The following is a 21,666-nucleotide window of genomic DNA, read 5'->3' as shown; positions in this document are numbered from 1 at the left end:
TGTGTGTGTAGCATATGTGGAAGCACTCACACTATATGATCAAGAGTTTGTGCTTGTAACTATGTAGAATCTGTAGGCTTTTGTGTGCACTGAATACAAACAGCATGTATGTGTGTGTTCATCTGCCAGTGAGAGTGCTAATGTGTTTGTGTGTGTTTGTGTATGCAGAGCATTAAGAAGCGTGTGGGCTGACCATCCTCCCCCAGCAGAGATTCTCAATGGATTTTTTCTTTCAGGCAGACCCATGGCGGAACTCGAACAGTCCCCACCACCACCAATAGTTATGCTTATGGTGAACAATTACACAAGCATAACCTGCCTCTTTAATTGAGGGTTTTCAAGATGCAAAGGGACTGTCGAGGATGTTAAATTGCCTTTTGCTTTCTGTTTAAGGCAAAGCTGAAGTGCTGGTGATTAGAAACCCTAGAAGAATAGGACAGACATTTCTTTACTAACAGCAGCTTTTAGAAAAAAAATGCACTGGCTTTGTTTAGATAAGAAAAGGTATGGGTTTGTCTTGGGCAAAACAGAAAAGAGTATTGAGCAAAAGTGGAAACCAGCCTTTTGAAATTTCAAGCAATGGTACAATACTGCACTAAGTGAAATTAACCTGAAAGGCATTCTATTGTAAAGAGTAATGATTGCTCTTTCGGTTTTTGCAGTTGTTTGAAATACTGTTAATGTACAGTAAATGCTGGCAGTAACCCAAAATGACAATGTCACAGGCTTTATTCTGAAGAGTGTACCCTGCAATCTGCCAACCTGACATCTGACTGCTATCTCCACGGTTTGTTCTGGCAGGGTCATAATTGAAACAGCTCCTTTGCAATTAAGACCTTACAAAACAAAAAAACCCAGGCTGAGCAACTCCAGCTCTAATGAATATACAGCTGTCTGGCATGATTATATGAGCACTGAGAGATAATTAATCTTGCTTGCTGTCTCCCTGTCTATTATTCCACCCTCGTGTGGTACCAGACCTCTTTCATTTATCCGTGACATGAAGAGCAAGATACGGGACTTGGATAACTGAACATGTGAGATGACAACTCGTGGCATATTGTAGATATTTGATTATTCCCCCCCCCCTTTCTATTTGAATACAGTCTTTTTGGAGTGTCACATGTAACAAGTTCTGTAACAGTTATTTAAAATACAACCTTTTACTCATAACAGTGCAACTGTAAACTCAAATGGAAACCAATTTAATTTAATTTAATTTAATTTAATTTTTAGTGTTGCTAATCAATTGTTTTAAAGTATACATATGTTTTCAAGTATGCACATTATTTAATTAAATGACTATATAAATATTTATTTAAAAATAAGATAATTGATAAACATTTTGTTATAGATTTTTTATTTATTCATTCATTTATTTATTCTATTTTTATGCTATTACACAAGAATCTATATTAAATATTCATGAACAAAGCTGTGCCTGAATATACATTTTTGTTATATCATAGTTGCCACAGCAATGTTTTAGACCTAATTCTGAAACATTTATGACAAAAATGCCAGAATGATGCTGCTTTACACTTTCTAATAGTTCTAATACTTTCTAATAATAGCTTGCTGAGTTTTATAATAATTATGTGCTTTTCAGATCATCCTTACACCCCAGAATGGTTTTAAAACTCAGATTAGACGTTTTAGCACAATTCCATACAGTATGTGTCCATTATCTATATGACAGGATGATAGAACATTGAGCTGCTACCTTGATGAAAATGTGCACTTTTTGGCGGAATTACATCCTGTTTTAATGCCAAATTGGTCATTGTTCAGGAAGTTGCTTTTTTGTGGACTAAGACTGTTTGTGCTTAGCCATGTGATTCATTTATGTACAGTAGGAACATCCTTAAAGTCTACTTTGCTCTACTTTCATGCAACTGAAACAAAACATTTCCTACATGCATTCTGGTTTTGTTGCTGGCAAGCCGATTAAATTGGAGTATAAAATTAAATTGATTAGTGTTTAAAGTGCATCACCCTGTAACACCGCTCTGCACAGTGCTTATTAAAGAAGCAACCAGCTTTAAATTATTATGTTTTGAATTGTTTTCTTAGCATGTAAATGACAAGTATGGTTCTCAAAAACAGTTTTGCTTAATTTCATTCCAATTCAATTCCAAATATTTTATAAAATAAAAAACATTCACGTTTGACTCGGAAGTAAACTGCAAATTGGGGCAGGAGCAGTTTAAATTATTTGATTGCATCACATTACAACTACTATTATTGTATTTTTGGTAAACGAAACAACTGGGAAATGTAACTAGTTTGGTGTTCCACTTGTCTAAGATGAATAATGCTCTCTAAGTAACATGATTATGTTGCAACACAGCCAAAGTAGGCTGCTGTAATTATAATCAGTAGGCCTTTCTGCACTGCACAAACCTGATGAGGCCGATGAATGCCCCGATGAATCTATTTTTTATGTGTTACACAGCAGCTCCAGCCACTTTCTTTGTAAGTCTAAAATAAAATTATGCTTTTATATTTTATTTGTAGTATATCTTAAAGAATTCTGATCAAAACCTTATTTTATTTTATTTTATTTTAGATGAAAAAAGCCTCATGGAAAGAAAATGTTCACACAATTTATTATTTTATGTGTTTTATTTATTTTAGTATTTTATTACATTTAAAAAGTCTCCCAAAGTGTTGCCTCGAGTTCACTGAGTTGGTTCACCGAGTTCTTTCTGATTGGTTCGTTATTAGTGAAGACTCTGAAGTGGCAAGAAACTTCGACGCATTCGGTGTAGAAAGCGTCAAGATGTGCAACATCAGTCTCTTCCAGTGCTCTCCTGGTGTGAGTGTGACAATTCAGTCAAAATCTAATGACACTTCAGTCGATGTTGATGCAAACTTTTTCTTTCGTCTGTCAGATCAAGAGAGGATCGGAAAAGACTCGTCCTACGAGCAAGAAGGAAAGGTGATGTTCGTGATTGATGCAGTGTACGCAATGGCGCACGCCCTCCACAACATGCACAAAGACCTGTGCCTTGGCAAGGTGGGACTCTGTTCCAAAATGGACCCAGTTGATGGAACCCTGCTGCTAAAGTACATCCGCAATGTCAAGATAGCAGGTAAGCGGTTTACCATCTGCATTACCGCTCTTCTGTTTGTCCTTTGACAGACCTACTAGCACAGAGCAAGCATCTGTTTATGGGTGCTTAAGAAAAGGAAGTTTTGCATAATGAGCCCTCTGACTGTGAATTTAAGTTTCTTTATTGCAGCATAACAATTTTAAAACGGCTCTCTCACAGGATACGTTTTTCAAAAGTTGTCCAAAATCCTTTTACCAAAACCCCACCCTGGCCATAAATCGTCAACAAATGGTTTTACAAAGATTAGCTGCTGGAATGGATTAGAGTTGTGAGAAACAACAGAAGCCCTGAGGAGTGACAGACTGCTCCCCAGAAAAGTATTTTGATATGTGCTTAGCGTACCCAAGCCAAGGTTCCTCCTGAGCCATGTATGTGTTAATTAAAGCAGTTTGCAGTGGGCTCACAACACCCTTTGGACATGTTCTTCCTGGGCTATCAATGGCAGTATGACTAATTAATTTACTGAGTATTCACATTTACTCTGAGGACCATGATGATGTGGCCTACTGTTCTGAAGTGTAACCGGCTAATAGAATATGACTTTCAGGGTCATAAATTTTTTTTCCCCCAACTGGGTCAACTGTTATGCAAATCGCTCTGTCACGTGGTTCTCTGACCAAGTGCCCTTCAATCATTAGTGCATTTGATTGAATGATTCTCTGCTGAGCTTTACTGTGTCAATAGCGTCTGCTTTGGAATAGGCCATGACATTTTTTTTCCAGGGGAAAACGTGCAGATCTAATTGAATTAATGAAGTGCCTGACAATTACTGCGGGAGTTGAATGCTGGTTCAGAACATAAACACTTGATTGAGGAGTCCTTTAGGAACCAGTTAAGAACTGGTGTTTTAATGAATTATACTCAGTGATCGAACTGAGCTGGTCATCGGTACCGACAATTCTGTGCTGTTCACATTTATTGGTAGCGTGGTATTGTTTGGTAAGGTTTGCCTATTACTTTAGCTTCAGTATCTATTGTTGCTTATTCTGTCCACACACACACACACACACACACACATACACATACACATACACACACACACACATATACAGTACATAAACATACACACACACACACACACACACAAACATTTGCCGATCCGCTCCTGCTGGGGTTCTTTTTTTTACCATTACGCCTACACACAATACACACAAACGCACACACACACACACACACACACACACACACATATATATATATATATATGTGTGTGTATTTGTATGTGTATATAGAGTAAAGTGTATAATTAATATTACATTTTAAGCATGCTGAAATCTGGCTTCAAATATTGCTTTTTCTTTTTAAAATGAAGTGTATACAGTGTAGTTTTTAATATTTTTTGAAAGAAGTCTCTTATGTTTACTAAGGCTGCATTTATTTGATCATAAATAGGGGAAAAGCTGAATTTTCAGCATCACTACTCCAGTCTTCTGTGTCACATGATCCTTCGGGAATCTTTCTAATATGCTGATTTGCTGCTCAATAAATATTTATTACTATTATCAGTCTTGAAAACAGTTGTGCTGCCAATATTTTGAGGACACTGTGATGAATTTTCTAAGGATTATCTGAATAGAAAGTTCACAAGTATAATATATGTGGCTCTTTTTAAGGAAAAAAAATCTTTTGAATATATACTTCAAATGAAAAAAAAAACAGGATCCGCACTCACTTATAAACCAAAATGTTTGATGATCCATTTGTACACGCACAAAAAAAACATTACGTTTTTAAGTGATTGTGGATCCTGCTTTTTTTTATTTCAAGTTATTATGATTTTTTTCTGATCTACTTACCCTAATTATTGAGTGAGCGCAGTTATTTCACTTTTTTATATTTTTATATACAAATGACATTTAATTATGTAAACACATTTACAAGTTATTTAACTCTGTAAACATGTTTTTAAAAACAATTAGGTAAATGTGTTTGTTGCATTAAATGAATTTAATTCGTACAGTATATACAGTGGGGCCAAATAGCCACTATCAAAATCTTTCACTTTGCATTTTTTTCATAACAAATTATATTATCAACATAACAGTTGAAAGCTTAAGCGAGACATGTACATGAATTTCAGAATCGTCTTTTCACTCTTTTGCTTTAATAACAACAGCATTTGAGCTGCATGAGCTCCACAAGTTTATGATCCTGCTCACAGCCTGATGATCATGTTCTCCAGTATGAACATCTGAGGAGTAGTTCACATGCTCAATTTCATATTAGATTATATTTCTTGTTAATTCTATGTTAATAAATAAAAACCCTACCACTACTCCTCCAACAAAGTTCTCAGATTTTTTATGTGGAGTCTGATGTTTGTACCCTACGGTATGTGTACAAACAAGTGGAGTACCAGCAATTCTTTTTTATGCAAGCATTAATTATGCTTAAGTTTTTTTTTTGTTGTTGTTTTTGAAAGACACGTTACAAGCACTTTTTTACATCAAAGTCTTAAACTCTTGCATCATTACATACTGGCCTAGTGAGTTTAATCTTCTACCTATAACCCTGTTTACAGCAAAACAACAGCTTTTGTATTACTCAGTGTCATCTTATTCCTGTTAATGAACAGATATGTTGATAATTATAATTGTGTTCAGAATGCAGTCAGTTTGCAACACTTCTCCTGCCAGTTCAGAAGTGGCCATGGCAGACGTTCGCAGCAGATGAGCTGAGATCCAGTGTCTGGCAGCGATTTACTGCTATATAACCATAAGCCTGATAAGAAAGACTGTTTTGCAAGAATGGAGACCTGCTGTATGTAGCCAAAGCTGTCTAGTAACTCTGCATTGCACGTTTTCAGTGCTACTTTTCACACTTAACTCCGTCCTCCCCTTTCCATGTGACTTTGAGTGAGGTTAGTTAGAGACTTGAATAGCCTGAGATTGAATGAGGCGGCCCATCACTTTTCTGTTTGTGTAGCCATCACTCTCATCCAGAGTGGTTTCTTCTTTGTAAGTTTACTGAGTGTGAGGCCTTTAAACTGCTGGCTTTGCTTCCAAAGCTCAAATTGCAGGCTTCCTCCACATTGTCTTTTTTAACAACATAAATTACTGCCAAAATGGGTCTTAAAGTCCTGCTGATGGCTGGTGAAAAACCACAGAACACTTTCATTTTCAGTTTCATTAAAGGAATAGTTCACCCAAAAATGAAAATTATCATTAATTACTCCCCTTCATGTCGTTCCAAACCCGCAAGACCTTTGTCCATCTTCGGAGAATACTTTTACAAGATAATATTTTTTGTGCGCAAAGAAAACTAAAATAACAACTTTATTCAACAACTCTTCTCATCCGCGTCACCCTAGGGCACCATTTTGGAGAGTATCATGACGCATGCGTGTCCTTTTCCTGCACGTAATCAACGCATGCATGTGATGCTGCTGACATGAAACACGCATGCACTGCGCCTTGTTTACATTTAGAGGAGAGCGCACGCATGCGTTGTGGTACTCTCCAAAATGGCGCCCGTAGGGTGACACGGAGGAGAAGAGTTGTTGAATAAAGCTGTTATTTTAGTTTTCTTTGCACACAAAAAAGTATTCTTGTAGCTTTATAAAATTACTATTGAATCACTGATGTCAACTGGACCATTTTAACGATGTTCTTACTACTTTTCTGGACCATGATCGTGGTAGTACCCTTGCTGTCTGAGTAATTAATGATCGTTCTGTCGTTCTAGCTATCTATCATTCTATCTACGTTCTATCTATCGATCGTTCTATCGATCGTTCTATCATCTATCTATCTATCTATCTATCTATCTATCTATCTATCTATCTATCTATCGATCGTTCTATCTTTTGAACGTTCTATCTATCTATCTATCTATCTATCTATCTATCTATCTATCATTCTATCGTTCTATCGTTCTATCATTCTATCATTCTATCTATCATTCTGTCTGTCTATCTAGCTGTCTCTGTGTGTGTGTGTGTGTGTCTATCTATTTCAGTTTGTCTGTATATCTATTTCTCTATCATTCTATCTATCCTTCTGTTTATCATTCTATTGTTCTATGGTTCTATCAGTATGATTTTCAGTAGTCTTTAGGACAAAGACTCATTGTGATGCTGGCAGTGACCGTGTGTCTTCTCCGCTGAATATTATGGTTGGAGAAGAATCTCTTGGCTGAGTGGTAAGCTCTGTCTCTGGAGGTGGAAGTCTACCTGTGTTTCTCCCTGATCCCATTGTTTGAAGTGCTGCACAATGTCTCATCAAATGAACCTCAGAAGAAAACTCTCAACCCTTTGATGCTGTGGAGTACACTCACGGCTCTAAGGATATATGTCGGGGGACAGTTCAGTGTTTAGTGGCATCTTCCTGGTAGAGTCAGAACCCCATATTGAATAATAAACACAGAAGTCATAACACTGGTTTCTGTGAGTTTTGCTCTGTCTATATCATGTTTAGTAACTAGATTTTTAAAATGTCACCACCACAACAGAGTTTGCAGTGTGGTTGTTAAAGTCTTGTGAGTAGTGTAGAGTATGTTGTTTCTCGGGTGTTTGAGAGGGTTGCTAAGGCATTACTATTTAAAAATACTTAAAAATCGTACATTTTATGATTAGAAACATAATAGCACACTGCTCCTCACAAGATTTTAACCCACAAGATTTGAGCCATCACTCATATCCATAACACAAATGTGTGGGACAAGTTGTGCGCTGGCGTTTAGTATTTAGGCTCAAGTTTGAGCACTGCTGATAATAAATTAATATGGTAAGGTCATACGCCTGAGTGAGTCAGTAACTGAGTGCTTACTTTGGGAATCTCAATCATATGCACCCTCTTGTTTTGATGAATATGTTGTCCTTATGAAATTCTCATAATCCTTTACATCTGTCTGCATTATATGGTGAACTGCACCGCTACCAAGCATGGCTGCAAAAAATCTTAATTCCCTAATCCAGAGCGGTTGACTCATCAGAGTTTGAAATAAGCCTCTCGCAGCTTCCAAGCCTGCACAAAGGAGAATGGATATTCATCATCAGAAATCCACCATTGCTGATAATCACCCTTAGATTTCAGTGAGAATTTCATGTGGATTGTGCCTCAAAATAGTTATAACCCAAACACGAGTAGTGAAAACACAATTTCTTGTGCTATTGTTCGGTAGACTCGGCTGCACAGGGTCCAGGGAATTAAGTTGGACACGGTCAGGTGCTTGGAATTCAGATAGCTTAACCAAAACTTTAAAGCCTGAGACAGCAGGGTTTTCCACAGAATGGCACCTAATCTAAAATGCATCATGGGATGCAGCACCATTGTTATCCTGTCCACCTCGGCCTGCCTCCTTCCATAAGCTATTGCTCTTGCAAAATAGAAATAGCACTCAATGTACTTGAGGTTAGATATCTGCAAAGGGAATTTCGACTTGTTTATACGGAGCTAAATGAATATGCCCATGCATTTTATACTAAGCAGTGGTAATGCAGTTTTTTTTTAAATTTCAGGTGTAAATGAGGTTATTTTTTCCTCCTTTAGGTACGATGCTTATTGTTATATTACAAATAAGTGGTTTTGAAACATGCATTGTTATTTACTATAGCATAGATATAGCATTAAGTAACCTCTAAAGCAATATATTTAACAAAAGCTCTATTAAATTGACTGCTAGCACATTTAGTTCAGCTTAACATATTGCAGTTTCCAGCTCACCATCAATCTCAGGTGAATTTCGTTCACAGATTTTGGACGCTGACCTGGATATGTCTGCACATGAGCGGTTGCTCATTACTGTGAAGCTTATATGGTATAACACTTTTTGCATCCTTTAATCAGATTTCTCTGCTCACATCTTCAGGCATTGCCGGCAGTCCGGTGCAGTTCAATGAGAATGGAGATGCCCCAGGCCGTTACGATATCTACCAGTACCAGATAAAGAACAAAACAGCTGAATACAAGACCATCGGCCACTGGACTGACCAACTTTACCTAAATGTAAGTATATATTAAATTCTTGTCTTGTTTTTCACCATCATACCATTCCAAACCTGTATTTTGTCATTATTTTTGTCCAACACAAATGTAGGCTTTTTTTTTTTTTTGAAGAATCTTTATCAGTTATTGCCATACAACAAGAGTAATTATAGCTTTCAAGCTCCAAAAAGGTGAATTGTGTGAATTGTAAGTCTTCTGAATTGCTTTGTGTGACAGACCAAAATGAATGTTGTTATAATCTGATGGTAGTGTCCAGAATTAAAAAAAACGGCATGTCACGTTGTACACAAGTGAAAACCAGTAACACTTCTTAGTATTAGTATTATTGGTATAATAAACACTTATTATCTTTTCCTTAAACATATGGCTTTAGATTATAGCACATAAGTCAAATGGACCACATTTTTTTGGGAGCTTTACAGCTTCTAATAACTTTTTTTTGTCATTTTATAACGAGCTGCACAATAATCTCTGCAAAAAAGCATTCCGCAGAAAAACAAGCAGCATATGGGTTTGGAGCGATGTGAGAGTGAGCAAACACTGACACGGTTTTCACTTTTTGGTGAACTTGACGCACACATCGCTTATGAAAAAGGATTGAAGTATAGCCTTAAGGAAAACTGCTTAAAATTGCTCCTTTGAGATCCCCAAGAATTCATTTAATGAGTCAATGGTTGAGGAAATGAAAACACTAATTTGAGATGTTAAACATTGTTTCGTCATTAGCCGAGATAAATGGTAAATACTGTTTGTTTTTTTGTGATTCAGATGCGGGCGATGCAGTGGCCAGGTGGAGGGAAGCAGGTGCCGACTTCCATCTGCAGTCAGCCCTGCAAACCCGGGTGGCGCAAGAAGATCGTTAAGGGCATTTCCTGCTGCTGGCACTGCGAGCGCTGCGATGGTTACCAGTATCAGCACGACCTCTACTCCTGCAAGATGTGCCGCTTTGATTTAAGACCTAACAAGAATCACACAGGCTGCCAGCCCATTCCGATTGTGAAGCTGGAGTGGAGCTCACCCTGGGCAGTCATACCAGTCCTGATCGCTATTCTCGGCATCATAGCCACTCTTTTTGTTGTGGTCACTTTCATTCGCTACAATGACACGCCGATTGTTAAGGCATCCGGACGGGAGCTGAGCTACGTCCTGCTTACAGGAATCTTTCTGTGTTATGCCACCACCTTCCTGATGATCTCGACCCCAGATATAGGGATCTGTTCACTCAGGCGAATTTTCCTGGGGCTCGGAATGAGCATCAGCTATGCGGCGCTGCTCACCAAAACCAATCGGATTTATCGGATTTTCGAGCAGGGAAAAATGACAGTGAGCGCGCCACGCTTTATCAGTCCGGCTTCGCAGTTGGTAATTACCTTCAGCTTGATTTCCGTTCAGCTCCTAGGGGTGTGCATCTGGTTCGCAGTGGACCCTTCCCAAGCTCTCATTGACTACGAGGATCAGCGCACGGCAGATCCCGAGATGGCTTGCGGAGTCCTAAAGTGCGACATATCAGACTTGTCGCTCATCTGCCTCCTGGGATACAGCATGCTGCTGATGGTGACGTGCACGGTGTACGCCATCAAGACGCGAGGGGTGCCCGAGACCTTCAACGAGGCCAAGCCCATCGGCTTCACCATGTACACCACCTGCATCATCTGGCTCGCTTTCATCCCCATTTTCTTCGGGACGTCGCAGTCGACGGAAAAGGTAAGAGCAGATGAGTGAGCGCAATTCCTCAAGACCTTGGCAATCAAGCGTTTTAAAGTAACGACAGCATTTACCGCCCCAGCTTCCTACAAAACATGCCATTCAGTGCGGTCCATTTTCTGCAAAAAACAGACTAGCGGGAACAAATTGACTATGTTCATTTGGGCCTCACATCAAGCAGAGTGGTAAAACAGACAGTTTATTTCAAAGAGAAATCGAGAATCGTGAGGTTTGGCGCGCTACAGCGCAGAACTAACGTGGTTTCCTTCGAATATTGAACAGGACATGTGCGGCTGGGAAAAACAAAGGCACTCTCTTTTACCCATCTAGCACTGTGCTCTCAAAGATAAAAGAGACTTTGAAAATAGCAAGGAGATTGAGCGTCAGCTTTTTGTAGATGATGTAATCAACTGACAAGCACCGACTGACTTAGAATATCGAACAAAAAGGCTCTTCATTTTGAGGCCGAATTATATATGCAAATGCCCTGGCATTGGCTGCATTACTCATTTCAATTAGAAAACCTGGGACCTTCTGTTTCTGAAGCTTAAGATAAGGGCTTGTTTTTCAATTTGAATTTTATTTAATTAGTGTCTCCCTTAGCAAAGCCTTGAACAAGCAATTTCAGCAATTTGAGTATTGTTATACTTGTTGGTAGGGAGCCATTACTGCATTAAACCCAGATTCCCCACTGTGCCTTTTTAACCACCGTTTGAATGACTCATTCAGATATAAGATTGTATGAACTGACTTAGGTAATTGCATGTTGCCTTAAACTACGTTCTGCCTACACCAATCCTAAAGAAACAAATAACTATATTTCTGCTGATCAGACAAAATCATAACGACGGTAACTGTAACCCTGTATCACATGCTGTTTCCTCTCTTCTCTTTTTTTCCCACCGTTTCCCTTGCATCTGATTCTTTAATCTACACCATATAAGGTTTTAGTGTGAATTTACGGCATTCTTGGCAACTAGCTGACGTACTTTCAGTCACTTTTATAATAATTTTTCAGTGCAATTTTCTGTGAGCAGTCTTTGACTGATTTAGCAATTAGTGGTGATCGTCTGAGTGATCGAACTGCAGTCTGTCTCATTTTTATCTTGGAATGCATTTATGCTTTTCACGATGGGATAGTTACAGGATATGATGAGTAAAAAAAGCATGAAGGAATGAAGTTATGAAATTTAAAATTTGTCATGTTCCTTTGAGTACTTGAATGAATGGCTTCCTAAAAACTCAGAACTTAGTTTTATGTCAAAAGATATCAATTCAGTGAGCTATTAAAATTTCTAATCGTGATGTTATGGTTTACATTTTAGTTTTTACTTGAGCAAATGAGAAAATACTCTATTGCAGACCTGATCTAGTGGCTATTGCAGTATGAATAAATTAAACGGTTACAATTTTTATCACTATTTGCTTTTATTTTGTTTTTGCTGCAGTAGAACAACAACAGTGCAATATTGTTTAAATGCAACGCACTATGCTTTTTATAAAGTAATGTAATTACCAAAGAAAATGACAGTATGCTTTGATTTCAAAGTAAAACTATCAGTCTTGTAAAATGCTGGTAATTTTTGACAATATTATACACTCAAGTTCTATCAGTCCTCTCATGGTGTAATCAGGGCTTGATGTTAATTCTGCTCTGTACATCACAGGACTGAAGAAATAGTTTTAGCAATTAGTTTTGCGCAGAAAATAAAGCATGCATCCTATGACAAAATCCCACAACTGTGTGCGCAACAAACAGTGTTTTCAGAGGGGAATTAACATATCAAAACAAGAGCACCTCACAATCATCCAGGCTGGCAAGCACAATAAAGCCTGGCGAGTCAGAGATGACATGTCTTTTTAGAGCAATTAAATGCCTCACTTCCTCCTAGCCTGTGATTTACCTTATCTCTCTGCCTGTGCACTTGTCACACGATTTCTGCCAGACGGCTCATCAGCATGCCGGCTCCATCAGTTGTTTGTCATCTTATGTCAAAGTGAATAATGAATGTCTTTGGAGGCTTTCTGGAACATTTGAATGTGGGCAGCTGGTCTGGTCCCTGCTGAATTTGATCAGCCTGTCAAATGATTAATCGGAGGGTCATCGTATTGTGGTTTAACCAAAAGATTCTTAAATGAGCTAGTCTGGCAGGTAGGCCTCATTGTGGTCTTAGGGCTTTAGCATGCTTCCTTCCTGGATTTCAGACGGATCCAGATGGATTTTTGATTGCTTTGTTGGGTAAACTTGAATGCATGTCCAAAATCTGACTATTGATAAAAACCTGTCTGTCTAAAATAAAAATGTTTAGTTAAAAAAAAGAAGCACAATCATTTTCAGCATCTTAAAAATGAAAGTGTGGATTATAATAGATTAAAAAAGCAATCAAATGAATGCAATTAAGTAGCTTTTCCCATCCTTAATATATTAAGTGCTGGCAAAAAAATTACAAAAAAAAAAAAAAAACATTGGAAAGTGCATCCTGAAAATTATGTCATTACTCATTTTTCCATTTTATTTTATTTTTCTCTCTCTCTTTGTTTTAATGTTTCCATTAAAATGTTCAGTTTTAGTGGTTAATCAAAAAACGTGTAATTAATTGAAATGATGAAACTTAAACTGTAAAATTTAATTGTTTAAGTTTATTGGAGCATGTTTTATAAGAACATACTATTTCAGGCTTTCTACTTTAAAATGTCACATTTAATTCAATGTGTTTTTTGCTGATTCTTTGTAATTCTATTATAATTACATTATTATAAATATTATAAATATACATAATTATATCTACATTTACATATAGGGTCCTATGAAATCTGTTTTATTTTATCACAGATTATGTTTTATTTTTCCAAAATTCAGTATTACTAATTAATTAATTAATTAAAATAAATAAATAAAACAGTTCCTTTGACTTTTCACCTATGGATCTATAGAATATCATGATATATTTCAAACCCTCCTCTGAATAAATGGCAGGTTGCTGGCACAGCTTATCGGCAGATAATTACGCCATGACATTTTTTGGATTTATTTATTTGTCAGGGACATTAAACATGATTTTTTTCACATTCAAAACTTCACATTGATGTACATGTGCCAGATTATGTGAAGATGCCTTGTTTTCATCTGATGTCCCTGAACAAGTTGCTATTACAATTCATATTGTGCAATGAAACATTGTAAGCAAAACTTACAAACCCTTCTTTCTGTTGCTGGATGTTATCACAACCTCTCTCATGTTGGTTTTGAGGAAGCTTGATAATATCTTAAGTCAAGCATTTCAACTTACATGGACTGCTATTTGTATGCATCTCCGCCCTCCAAAACTGGAAGCTATCATTAGAGTGCCATCATGTTACCATGCCATAGGGTTCACTTGCAGGGGCTTTCCTCCTTTGTGTTGCTGACAGGGTAATAATCACTGTCTCTTTCTGAGCGAGTTCAACATCTCTTATTTACATACAGGTGTGTGTCAGCGATGTGACAGGTGTGGTAGCGGCGGGGCCTGACCTCTGTTAAATGTCAGTTTCTTTGACATTCCCGTTATTGAACTCCTTCAGTCTGTCATTCATTTGCTGTCACCTAAATGAGTACCTTGTAAAGACAGATGCATGAGTGCATTTTTTTCTGAAAATTAAAAAATAGCTTCTCACGGATATAATTAAATACATGAATATAGCGTAAGCCTGGTACACTCTGCTATGAAATATAATAAAGGAAAATGCATTTATAATAGTATTACAGTGGGAGGAATAATAAAACACTTACTTTATATTGTGCTTTTGGCCAGAGCTCAAACACAAGTACCTTTTCCCCTACTGACCTGTGAAGCATTGCTCAGTCAAACAGGTGCTTCTGCTCCCAAACTCACGTGATTGGTTGAGCCAGAAGTTCATAGGATACAATAACATGGGATTGGAGACAGTCTGTTAAAGAAATAGTTTACCCAAAAATAAAAATGTACTTAAATTTTAAAGTATATTAAAGGATATTAAATGTGGATAATGCATAGTTAATTTGAATGACAAACATTCACATCCCTTTGAACGGTGTTTTTCACAGCACCGCTATTAACATGAGACCTACTTCTTTCTTAAAAAGCCTCTGATGTTGACATAAGACCTACTTCCTTTTTAAAAATGGCAGTTCATTTTTTGTTCTTTATCCCAAGAGATAATTTGGCAGCAGCAGGTGAAGAAGTGGCAGAAGTTGTTGTTGTATTATTAAAGTTGATGGTGTTCCGGTGTACGTTTTATCAAGTCATCCATTTATATGTGGGAGTGCAATAACGGCAGCCTTTTTTTAACTTGTAGTTTCAATTCGAGGGCAAAAAAGTGGAACACTTTGTATGTGTTGAGACAACAGAGACTGTCTCAGAGGACTAACCCTGATTCACTGTCTAGTTCCCATCTCAGTATTTCTCACAAGCCTCATTAGATGCAGGTGTGCTGTCTGCACATACAGAGCCCGAGGCGGAGGCATTGATGAGATACCTCTATGAATCGTGTGTCGTGTGCGTCATTAAATCCTCATTTGTGACTGTAATTGCAACTTCAGGTTCAGCAAGATTAGTGAGAGATTTCGACATATAGACCAATGCTAATAATTTCGGGCTGGTTTAATCACTATGTATGTACCGCTCGCTTTCCTTTCAGGTGATTTGTTGGACCCCTGCAATAGATTTTCTGGTTAAATTTGGAAGTGTGACTCTGCTGACTAAGTGGCCAAGGACTGTATTTTACAATAGCTTTTGTCTGAGCCATGGCCTTGTGGTTAGACCTCCGACATATTGAGCAGTGATAAGCGACATATCTTGATCCCATCATTTCCTGTCCTATCTCAACTATGCTTTATATTTCACTAAAGAAATTTGAGCGGTGCTTAAACTAAGCTCTCTAGCCCAAGTCAAATGTAAGTCTGTTTGATTTCAAACATGAAAATTAATGCAACAAGTTTAGTCTGATTGACAGGTGGCTGCTTTCCATGCCTACATACATGCATGCTCTGTAATCGGTCCTCGTGCCTCGTGGTAATATACTCAATGCATGAATGGTCAAATGCACTTCTTGGTGAAAGTGTCTTGGCAAGGTATAAATGTTAACAAAGTCAGTTTATCATAAGTGGTTGTAAACTGGCGTCTGACATTTTGTAAGTCAAAATATAACATTATCCAAATCATGTACACAGCCATGCAGTGTTATTTTAGTTTTATTTTTTAAGTTTTGAATTAGCTTTTAAAAAAATATTTCTGTCAGTACCACTATTGTCAAAGATGATTGACAATTAGCATACAGTTTGGATTGGCGGTATGGTTTTGTTCTGGGCAAGAACTCCCTGCGCATCCATGCAGCCTAGCATGGATGAGAGCAGGGAGAGCAGCGATAACCCCCCAGGGTAAACAGAACAGAACCAACATAAATGTATTGCAGATATCGTTAAAGTTCAATAATTTTATGTACACATTTTAGAATTAGTCTGATTCAAAGGATAATTAGAAGGCTGAATCCTGACTGACAGAGGGGGAGCTGGGGATGGAGGAGGGTAATTAGCAATTGAGCAATGCGAAAACTGCTGATAATACTGAGGGACCTTATATATGAATGCTTAGATAGATAGGTGTCGTATTCCTATAGGTAGATGGGGATCAGCTGAGAGTCAGCTGATGCGAGCTTGACTAACGTGACCTGCCAGAACTAACGCAACGCTTGATTTGCCAATAAATAAAGAAATATTTTATTTATGTGTTTATTGATTGATTGCAATTTGTGCTTTTGGTTTTTAAAATCTTTCTATTTATCTTTAATATTTTTTATATATATTTCAGTTTCAGTTTTAGTAATATTAGTACTTCAAATTAAACTTATTTTATTTAATTTAGTTGCCAAGGCAGCATTTTTTTAATTTGCATTTAAGTTTCTAATATTATTAATATATTTTTATTTACTTTCAGCTTTATTTCAGTTGACAAAAATAATGTATTTTTTTAGTTTTACTTTTAGTTTTAGTTGCAGTCATATAAATCCACCACTGCCTATTATGTCATTATTATTCATTCAATTGCATTATTGACAAAAAAAAAAAAAAAACACTCACTTAATCTGTTTCTTAAGTTTATTACCAACTGTGTTTGAAAGCAATATGGCATTGTTTTATATTAATATTAAACAATTATTTGTTATATTTAAATATTATAAATTATTTAAATATTTAAATAAATTATATTTAGATATAAATATGTATATATTAATGAAGTCTAATATTAATTATATATTTAATATTTACATTAAGATTGGCTGGTTAGCAATTTGTGTTACCAAGCAATTGAACAGGTGTACCTAATAAAGTGGCCGGTGAGTGTATATTGGTATTTAAATACTAATAATATTATTTTTATTAGTAAATGAAGGCTTTATACATCTAACATAACTCTAATAGTGAGTAGAAAAATATGTTTTCAACTTAATAAAAACTAGTGCTGTCAAACGATTAATCACGATTAATCAAAATAAAAGTTTTTGTTCACATAATATATGTGTGTACTGTGTATATTTATTATGTATATATAAATACACAAACATGCATGTATTTAAGAAAAATATGTTATGTTTATATATTAAATATATTTATATATAATATAAATTATATGAATATAAATATATACATATAAATACATTGCAAATATTTTCAAAATATATACTGAATGTGTTTGTATTTATATACATAATAAATATACACAGCACACTCACATATTATGTAAACAAAAACTTTTATTTTGGATGCGATTAATCGCAATTAATCGTTTGACAGCACGAATACAAACTAAATATTTTCAGATATTATTTTAATAATTTACTTTGGCTTTTAATGGTTATGTAATGGTGGAAACAACATAGTTTAGACTGAAATAAACTGAAATGCTGGTGTCGTGATTAACTAATAAGGACCTGTTTTTTAAAGATACTGCACTATATTTCAATGGCACACTTTAGGATTGCCTATAGTGGCCAGTGCTGGGTGGTAGCCATCTGTCTCTACTTCGAGAAGAGCCCCAGCACAGCTGATGTGGTCCTAACCCTTCCTGTCGACTTGTGCTGAAACTGCTTTCCAGTCAGTCCCTCTGGATGGAGATCACAGCAGTGAGTCACACTTAATCACAGCACACAGAGGAGCCAGAGCCGAGGTCACGTCTGCCAGAGCCAAAACACACAGCAGCGTTCTAAAGCAACAGCAGGGGGTTCGCAGCAGTGCCATGGAGTGGCTGGAGCCATTAGTGCTGGGGTGTGTATCTGTTTGTGTGCCACTGAAAACATGTCACAAACAGAGTCCCTCCAAGTGGTTGGTTAAAAATAATCACGATTACCCTCTCATCATTTAGGTAATAATGCCTTACACTGTGTCCCACCCGGGCACGACGCAACAAAGCGTCCAGCGATGAAAGCAATCACTTGCAAGTTAATCCCAGTTTCTGTGCTAACTAGCCAAGACAAATGACACAACGCATCATGCCGGATAATCATGCTCACAGCTTCTCATTATATACAGTGGATGGAGTCCAAAAACCCGAGAATGAAAATGGTTTTAATTATTATAATTATTTATTATATATTACTTTAATTTTTTTTCAGAATTGTATTATTTATATGACTTACAATAATATTATTATTATTTATGTAATGCCATTTTTGTATTACAAATTAAATATATATATATATATATATATATATATATATTTGTCTTTCAATAATTCTTATTTATAATAATATTTTCGCAACATAACGTTTTTAATATTTTAAATCCCAAACTATTTTTTTTCTATTCATTTTCCTTTTAGAGCCCACTATACTGTATATTAAACATCAAACATGGACAATGTGGCATTAACTGTAGAAGCTGAAAAACATTGAGCATTATGTGATAAATATGTACAGTAAAGTCTATTATAACAAATGAAGTTCCACAAGCAGTTTTTCATTTGAAGTGTGGCCATAAAGAGCAAAGAGCAGGTTGGTTGAGTCAGTTTTTAGTATCGATATACAATTATATTTTTTTCTCATATTTTAAATAAGTATTTTCTGTTTTCACTTAAATTTGTGTAATAGTTTTAGTAATTTGTTGAGTGTTTTGATTATTTTAATTTTTTTTAATTTGCCCTTTTTTATAATTTTTTATTTGTGACCCTGGACCACAAAACCTTAAGTCTTTAGGTTCGCTGGGGTATATTTGTAGCAATAGCCAAAAATACATTGTATGGGTCAAAATTATAGATTTTTCTTTTATGCCAAAAATCATTAGAATATTAAGTACAGATCATGTTCCATGAAGATATTTTATAAATTTCCTACCGTAAATATATCAAAACTTCATTTTTAATTAGTAATATGCATTGCTAAGGACTTCATTTGGACAACTTTAAAGGCGATTTTCTCAGTATTTTGTTTTTTTTTGCACCGTCAGATTCCAGATTTTCAAATAGTTGTATCTCAACCAAATATTGCCCTATCCTAACAAACCATACATCAATGGAAAGCTTATTTATTCAGCTTTCAGATGATGTATACATCTCGATTTTGAAAAATTGACACTTAAGACTAGTTTTGTGGTCCAGGGTCACATTTATTATTTTTTATTTAGTTTTAGTTATTTTAGTACTTTAAATGAAAATGAGAAATGTATTTTTTCTTGGAAACTAGCTGAAATTTGATTTCTGAGAAAAAATATGAACATTTTTTTATGGTTTTAGTTAACTGTAATAACCTTGGTTTAAACACTTCATAATCTCAGCAAATGCTGTCCGTCATCTGCCCGTTATATCATGAATATTGTGTATTCTGACATTCTAGTCATTTGCATATTATGTAGCAGAGAATTGCGCATATTCGAATGTGGTGATGGTGCTTGGTGCTTTGGGCATTTTGAGTCACGAGGTTATGACTCTCTGTTGAGATTTGACATATTGACTGTGTCAGTTAGATCAGGGGTTTATTGTGTCAACAAGCCCTCGTGAGATGAAGGTCCCAGGTCATGTGAACAAGTCTCCATTATTGCATAATACACCCCCGATAGGCGAAGCAGAAGGCTATTGTGCCATCCTGAAGGGCTTTAGTTTGTAATAATGACCTGCATTATCCCTTACATTATTCCTTGCCAATCAAGTAAGTAAATAAATGAACTTAAAATATTGATTTCAGTGAAAATTATTTGATTATGTGGAAAGAAATAGACTGCGGTGTGATATAAAACTAGCACACTGCTGGGCATTGGTTGCCCAGGGCAACAGCAAAATATACAGTTTCATTATACAAAAATATTTGGCCACAGAAAGCTGTAATTGACCAATTACGACCCAGTATGGCGTGTAGTAATGGCTTTGTTTTCAGAGATTTCTAATTTTCATATGCTGTGATTTTGTTTCGCAGCTGTACATACAAACGACCACGCTGACCATCTCGGTGAGTCTGAGCGCGTCTGTGTCTCTGGGGATGCTCTACATGCCAAAGGTCTATGTGGTGCTCTTCCACCCGGAACAGAATGTGGCCAAACGCAGCACTCGCAGCCTGAAAGCTGTGGTCACTGCCGCCACCATGTCTAACAAGTTCAACCCCAAGGCCAGCCTGCGGCCCAACGGAGAAGCCAAGTCGGAGCTGTGCGAGAACCTGGAAACTCAGGGTGAGCAGGTTTGACGATAAACACTTTATTGTTACTGACACTGATTTTTATACTGCAATAAACTTGTTATTGTAATCTTTAAGAATATAATTCATCATCATTCCTTTGCTCACTTAAACGGATCCGAATTTGAAGAGGGTTGCAAAACCGTGCCTCTGCAGTCTGGATGCGGTTGCTTTAGATTTCTCTTTCTTTTAAAGGCTGAATTCACCCAAAATCAACAAATCTGTTATTATTTACTCCTTGATCATTCCAAACCAATATAACTTTCTTTTTTATAATGCAATGAAGACATTTAATGGCGTCTGTGTGATGATCATAACAAGACAACCCGCTAATCGTCTGGCTCACATTGCGAAAGGTTATTTTGGTTTCATTATGTTAGAATCTAAACATTTGGCATCAGATATGGGTTGGCGGTGTGGTTTTTAAATGATCAAGAGGCAAATCGGTTGAATCGGTACTTCAGTCCTTACCGAAACCCATCTCCTGCTAATTTAAATATCAATAAAACACAGCAGCTGAGAAACAAGCTTTGTAATACAGCAGTAAATAAAACCCTGCTGCCTCAGCAGAAATAACTCACATTCTAGAACAGAAGCAAACCTGTAGCTGTCTTGAAAGAGAAACAAAAGGCTGAGTCTTTGTTCGCATAATTATATTATTCATTAAGGCCCTGATTTACCAAGATCCCAAATAAAATGTACTAATTGGCTTGTGCAATCTATCGAATTGTCTGTAAGCATTATGGGTATACTAAGGGTAAGAATAACACAAATAGCCACACATGCACTTGTTTCATTTTGTATATTTAGGTTTTCAATTTAAGATTTGTTTCGATGTTACAAAAAAGTATTTTTAATTTTGTATTTTTATACTTAGTTGCAGTGCCTGGATAGGTACTGTCTTGCAGATGAGTGTGTTTTATGTGTTTTAAGTTTGAATATGACATCACATGTTACATTCAGATATGATTTTGTGCTCTTAATCTAATGTGGTATTCATTTGCACACCTTTTCTGAAGTTTTCAGAGGTGATAAATCACTTTGTAAGAACTGTTTAATTAATTTGCATTGACGTTGCCCTTTATTTTGCATGCTCCAAATGACATATTCATTAAGAGAAACCTGCGAAAACAGACAAGAGGCGCTATCTTCTGGTGCTATATCTGGAATACAGAATCCTCAGTAGACACAGCAGATTTTTTTTTTTTTTTTTTTGTATGGGCCATCTG

At 36.4% G+C, this 21,666-nt stretch overlaps 1 protein-coding gene across 1 annotated transcript in view; it reads left to right on the top strand.

Annotated features, from left to right (window-relative positions):
- The window catches only part of grm4 (glutamate receptor, metabotropic 4), a 64,347-nt gene that overhangs the window by 32,497 nt on the left and 10,184 nt on the right, over positions 1 to 21,666 (top strand). The window contains exons 8-11 of the mRNA XM_016458528.1: positions 2,895 to 3,095; positions 8,925 to 9,061; positions 9,830 to 10,765; positions 20,183 to 20,432. Of these exons, the coding sequence (XP_016314014.1) occupies positions 2,895 to 3,095; positions 8,925 to 9,061; positions 9,830 to 10,765; positions 20,183 to 20,432 (1,524 nt within the window). The remainder of the gene's footprint in view (positions 1 to 2,894; positions 3,096 to 8,924; positions 9,062 to 9,829; positions 10,766 to 20,182; positions 20,433 to 21,666) is intronic.

Source organism: Sinocyclocheilus anshuiensis, unplaced genomic scaffold (genome assembly GCF_001515605.1).
Source record: "Sinocyclocheilus anshuiensis isolate Anshui unplaced genomic scaffold, SAMN03320099.WGS_v1.1 scaffold615, whole genome shotgun sequence".
In the NCBI taxonomy this organism is placed as follows: domain Eukaryota; kingdom Metazoa; phylum Chordata; class Actinopteri; order Cypriniformes; family Cyprinidae; genus Sinocyclocheilus; species Sinocyclocheilus anshuiensis.
The sequence above is the reverse complement of the archived record's forward strand: the minus strand, read 5'-3'. Positions and strand labels throughout refer to the sequence as shown.